The sequence below is a fragment of the Dufourea novaeangliae genome, unplaced genomic scaffold (assembly GCF_001272555.1).
Source record: "Dufourea novaeangliae isolate 0120121106 unplaced genomic scaffold, ASM127255v1 scaffold40, whole genome shotgun sequence".
NCBI classification, from domain to species: domain Eukaryota; kingdom Metazoa; phylum Arthropoda; class Insecta; order Hymenoptera; family Halictidae; genus Dufourea; species Dufourea novaeangliae.
Genome location: NW_015373924.1, coordinates 178,598 through 184,954, shown reverse-complemented (window position 1 = coordinate 184,954; position 6,357 = coordinate 178,598). Strand labels below are relative to the sequence as shown.

At 34.2% G+C, this 6,357-nt stretch overlaps 1 protein-coding gene across 1 annotated transcript; it reads right to left on the bottom strand.

The window, feature by feature from the left end:
• Nucleotides 1-394: 394 nt before the first annotated feature.
• On the bottom strand, nucleotides 395-3,870 carry LOC107195044 (uncharacterized protein C15orf61). Its single transcript, XM_015584806.1, has 4 exons — nucleotides 3,783-3,870; nucleotides 1,385-1,571; nucleotides 733-976; nucleotides 395-522 (listed from the first exon to the last, which is right to left on the bottom strand). Exons 2-4 carry the CDS (start codon nucleotides 1,481-1,483, stop codon nucleotides 395-397), a joined length of 471 nt encoding a protein of 156 aa, XP_015440292.1. The 5' UTR covers nucleotides 1,484-1,571; nucleotides 3,783-3,870.
• Nucleotides 3,871-6,357: the final 2,487 nt, after the last annotated feature.

Below are 6,357 nucleotides of genomic sequence, written 5' to 3'. Positions count from 1 at the left end.
CATTCTCCGCCATCTTGAAGAAGAATTATCTGAGCTATGTCCAATGTTTGTATAATTATCGCGAACAATCAAAAGGAAACTACTTTTAACAACTGCTGATAAAAAGCGTGAATATCATACGAAAAATCGCTGTTAAAACTTTCGGGACAAACCTTGTATGTATAGTAGTTACCTATTTAAATTATTCAAATTACTTACTGTATATACATAGATTATAAATACCAATTTATTTTAGTAATTCGTAGTTCTAATGAAAAACAATCGAATTAAACATAAAATTCCATCTACTGCGAGACACCGTATTCAACAGTTTAATTTTATATTTCCCCATAATGTCACATGAAAAAATATTATCACGTTAAAGAACAAATTAACGTCGATTCGCGTGGCTACGTCAGTACATGGAACTCTTGTCCTCGGGCAGCAAGAAGTAGATCATCACGTTCCCTTGGGCAGTTTTCACTGTCTCTTGGTGTCTGATCAGCCAAGTGGCAGCCAGTCCGTACATCAGTGTGGGTATACCTGTTGGATCGAATATGGAATACAAATTAACGAATGATCAATTATCGAGGCGACACGCTGCGCCATTACGAGCCCGGGTTGGCTATTTACAGATGGAAAAAGTGTCAATGAAACGGGGTACGTTGATCGCAGAAGGACAATGATAGGTATACCCGGTCGTGGCGTGCGCTTTCCCCTTTTGCGCGGGGTACGTTATGCGAGATCACGTACCAAGGTTCAGGAGCTTGATCGCCTTGAAAAATTTGTCCTCGCTCCCGAGGTCCTGTCGCGGCCTCTTGGTGCAGTGATATTTAATGTATGGAAAACAGCCGATTCTAAGTACGTGGTAATTGCTGCTGCCAACCGGCCAATTGAAGTGGGACATCCCCCTTTGATCGTCGACGACGTCGGCATACTTCACGAAGTACGACGTCCACGGTGGCTCGTTCGTTTGCAGCAGATACCTCGTTAAGACCTATTTGTACCGTAATGACACCGAGTCACTTTGTATATCCTCTCGTCCATCTGTTAGATGAATTCCTCTTTCGACGTTCGTTTAGAACCGCGAAGGGGGTATCATCGCTACCGTTATGTACTCCGAGGATTCTATCGATGCGTACCCGGTTTAATTGAAGTATCATCTCCTTCAAAAGAATCGGACGGAAGAAGGAGCTTGGAAGTTTAGCGATATTTTATACGCTGCATTCTACGAACGTGGAATCTGATCGATGTCGAGACTTACGAGGATTCTCACGGTCAATCGATTCTGATTGTAATTTCATGGGAACGGAAATTGTTGGAAATACGAATCAATTCAATAGGACGGCGACACATTGCTACTAGATGATTAGCAGTCTCATTTAAGAATGGTTAAGAAACTTGCCTCTGATGCCGGTGGTTTAGATTTCGTGGAGAAAATCCTCGCCCAGGTACCATATTGACGAATCAGTGTCTTCTTAGGGATCAGTGTTTTAAAGATCATTCGACAGATGGTTTATCAACGGGCTTTGATCGATTAAACTTATAGGAGTTTCATCTTTCTTTGTTTTTGAGCAGAGTCACAGATTTCGCTGAAAATGTTTGTAATTCAGTTTAATTTAAGTCATAAAGATATGGCTATTCCTCAATGCACATTGACAAAATGAATATGTAACATGTTTTTAGTATTTTAATACTTAAACTTTATAATTAAAAACGTTGAAATAAATCCAGCAAGATCAAAAGAGTTCATACTTAAATATTCCACAATGTGGGACAATATTAAAGTGAGTGATAGTATTAAACACCTGTACTGGTGTTAGATAATTTTTATATTCCTTATTACAGCTTACACTTTTACATTAAAAATTTAACATTACAATTTTTCTTTATCAACTATTTTATACACAGGGTGATACAAGCAAGCATAACATAGGTTTTCCAGGACAAAAATATTTCGAAAATGTAAAATAAATCTTCTAATATAAAGCTCAGATTTGAAATATGTACATATCTTATGTATGTTAAATGTGAGAAACATTTTTTCTACGATTTACATATAATTACATTCAGTGTATATTATTGTAAGGGTTTATATAGATTTGTGTAACTGATTGTATTGGTAATTTAACAGTACAAATGAAATGTTGTGTAGCGAGAATTAGAGTCGCAAACGGTCAACTTGTTCGGTTCACAGGTTTTTCCCAGCACACTTTAAACTGCCTTTCTAAAATAAACGCTTAGAGAGCGGTGCACAAAATGTCACGGTTAACAAGATTCAATTATATCGCTGAACGGAAAGTCATTTTGGCGCGTTCTTTCACGCTCACGAGCCGTGAAAAGACGATGAATTGTAATTGATTGTCTTCACACGAATATCTAGTCAATGATTGATTAGCCATTTTATGGTCATAGTCAACCATTGTCTTTTCCGTCAGCCTCGAATAGATGTTCGTGACATAACTTCTGACGACGTAATAAAACGTAATTGAGTATCGGTTTTAATAGATACTTTTATTACAATTATACCGTTAGTCTATAAATTTCACTATTTGCTTAGAAACAATCCACTGATTTCAATTTCTCCGTTTATTCCATAAGTGAAGCACAAGAATGTAGTATGTTCATGCATGTGAAATAAGTGTAGAACTCCTTACAAATTCTGAACTAATAATATTTCCCGATTAGACCTAAACTTTTTATAATATACTCTAAACTTCACGTTGAAGAATTCATTTCTTGTCATTATATTAGACATCTTGAAGTACCAACTAACCAAAGCTGGCTTCCCTTTACTGAATACTGAATTCTTATAGTACATACACCTGCGAGCAAACTCGGCTTCCACTAGGGGGAAAAAGTGGCGTAAGAGAAAGGCCTCCTACCACTTGATATTTGGAATTACTGAAATGTATGCCAAATTAACATTCGATTTAATATTTATTTCACTACCTGGAATAAATTTTCCAAGTGTAGGAGACCCTTTCCCTATGTTATTTGTTCCCCTAGTGGAAGCCGAGTTTGCACGTGAGTGTACATAAACCATATATAAATCTCCAAAGTAACTACTTTATCACGAAATCACGACTGATATATGAATAATAATTTTTTACAAATGGTACGAAATAAACGGTAAACTTTCTCTGGATACAGTCATACTTTCAGTCGGCATATTAGATTTTCTCATAAGTATATATAGGTATATATGTACATATGTATATGTATAGTACTGTTAGCCTTATAGGCCTCATGACCATCACCTTTCATTTATGTAATAATCCTCTGAATTCTTGTATGCATTGAAATAAGTATTTCAATAATTAACAATTTTGAAAAGTTGATGATATCCCTCACTATGAAATGAGTCAAATTTTGTTCTCACGTGATTCATAAATGAATCTTAAGGAGTCAATTTAGTGATTCATTTTTGTAATACATTAATACATTGCTAGACATTAATATTAAAAATATTTTCGATTGATAGTGAATCAAAAAGTGCCATTCAATTTCGATGACATCTAGGTTCATCTAAAAGTGTAGTCTCAGTGACATCAGTAGTAAAATTTACCAAAGTATCCGGTGGTTAAAATGAGATCTCTGAATGATACTTATATGATGTGTATATGTATATTCTAATCTACCTTTTGCTGTATTATTCTATAGTTATGCGACAAATTGTATTACTTAAAGACTGATTTAACGTGTTTAACAAGTAAAGGAGTACACGTAACAGTAATTCATTGTATTCCTTTGGAATGTCGCGGTTATTTTACCGGGTTCGTAGCGATTGCGCTGTTACTTACCTTTCGTCGCATGCGCAGAACACTCGGATTCCGTGGAATTGCACGCGACGCGGCCGTCGATCCTCTTGCTTCGTAATACGTAACTATGTAGAACCGTTCGTTGCACGTACTTTTGTTCGAGACACTTTACGTTGCTCTGATTCTGCGTATGCAAACTATACAGATGTAGAAAGAAAGTACACGCCTATCGATCACATATGTTACGAAACAGATGTGTATATATATACCAAGGGATACGTGATACCACTGAGTCACGTTATGGGAGATATAGACTCTGGCGCTACCATCGAATTCATTCAACTTCCGGGCGGACTTTTCAAATATATCCATGTTTGGTGCGCAATGTTCGAATTTACAAACTATTATTTGAATAATAAATAAGTAATTAGAACGGAAAAGAACTTACCTTTCGATAATACAAAAATGACTTTCTCGGTCCACAGTTATTTTTAGAATTTTACTGAAATAATCCTTTGCATAATATTCCGACTTCGACTATATCCTTTTGTAAGACAGTAGTAAATTAACTGTTTTATATCTGTTAGATCGTAACATGTGAAGTGTTTGAAGTATTATTTTAGTATATTTTATTTGTATTTTTTTCTTTTTTTTTTTTTCTTTTTTTTTTATAGGAATGTAAACTTTGTTCCTTGTTTTTACTTCTATTAAACGCCACCGTTTTCCACCCTACTTTCCGCACGTTCTCTTTTCCAACGCTTTCTCATGTATACTTATGCTATTGTTATCATTCGTTGCCCGATAGATGTTATCACATTCTAACTTCCTCGGTACTCGGGATTTTGGGTCACAGTACGTGTGTCAATATAGGAACCCGTTAAACCTGACGATATAACGGTGTCGATATCACATTTCCGGTGGCAAAGGTATGATTTAGTACTGTTCTCGGTTATTCGTTTATGGTCATGTATATGCGTCACGCGTTTATGTGTACAATGTACATTCAGCACATCAAGTGGAGCTACAATGATTACATGATGGGTTTAGATACATAGAAAGTTCGTAATTCATGTGATTGAGTTTTATTTTTTTTTACATGATGCGTTTAGATACATAGAAAGTTCGTAATTCATGTGATTCAGTTTTATTTATTTTTTTTAATGAAAGTTAATTTTCATTTATTTTTACATTAATAAAGAATTTCATTGTCCAAGAACTTTATAGGACATTTTACGAGCGAACGAATTTTTACTTTTGGAAAATGGAACGCTTACTTTCTAATTGTAAGATTACGACTATGTACATTTAAGGAACATTAATTAAAATTTATTAAATTTAAGAAATCATTAATGTTTTTCTTATACTTACAATGAGTACGGTAACAGTATATGTTATCATTATACAATATAAATTTTTAGTTACGCACTTCTTTCTTGTGTTATCATGTCTTGACAACTATTTTTTGCATTTAACAAACTTTTTGAACACTGCGAAAAATGTTATTTTTTTCCCGTTGTCGCCTTAATTTGTTTTAATGATTAAATTAAGATATAATTATTTTCTATCGATTTGTGCATATAATTACACTGGTCAAAGTAATTAGCTTATGAAATAAATAAACATAATTGCCGTTTCATAGAGTCGCAACTACTTCAATTAATTTTTAAAAGAATAATGTAAATCATGCATTTAATTAAAATATCATATTGAATATAAAATATGTAGTCCCTTGCTTCCTTATCGTTGCTTTACTCTTTTTGATGATTTTAAAATATCGACTAGTAAATGAAACCAATCACATATGAAATTTCAATTCAGATATTACATTTAGTTCTATATAATCTTTGTTGTAATTTCATGAAGAATTTGCACAAACCAATGATAGGATACTTTATAATTTTTTAAATCTAATCTGAATTGTATATAATGTAGCTTTTTTATTTGAATTATTATATACCTTTTATTATACCTTTTTGATAACGTTGACGTACACCCACGAGCAAACTCGGCTTCCACTAGGGGAAAAAGTAACGTAGGGGTAAGGGCCTCCTACCGCTTGATAAATTTATTTCAAATACTGAAATAAATGTTAAACCGAATATTAATTTGGCATAAATTTCAGTAACTTCAGGACCAAATGGTAAGAGGTCTTTCCCTTACATCACTTTTTCCCCTAGTGGTAGCCGAGTTTGCTCGTGGGGGTACAAGGCGTGGAAAATAGCGGAAAATTAGGAGAACGAGATAATGCGTTGGTGAGTGGCGACGTAGGCAGCGTTAACAGCGTGATTTAGTAAAGCAATTCAACTGCACCATTAACATTAGCACAGTTCAGAATTGTCAGTCTTTAAGGTTTCATTTCAACTGTCCTGTTAGCTCTTTATAATATTACATTCTCTACCACACTTTTTTGGTTAAAAAAAATTTTGTCCTTGTTTTTCTTTGTTCCTATACTTTCAAGTATATTTACATATCTGTATACACATTTACAAAAGACTTTGTTATAATAATAATATCATTCGTTCGTATATAAAGGCACGCACAATAAAGTATATGTCAGGTATTACATCTGTACATATACACATACCCTATTTTTATTGTTTAGTGATCTTGCACCACG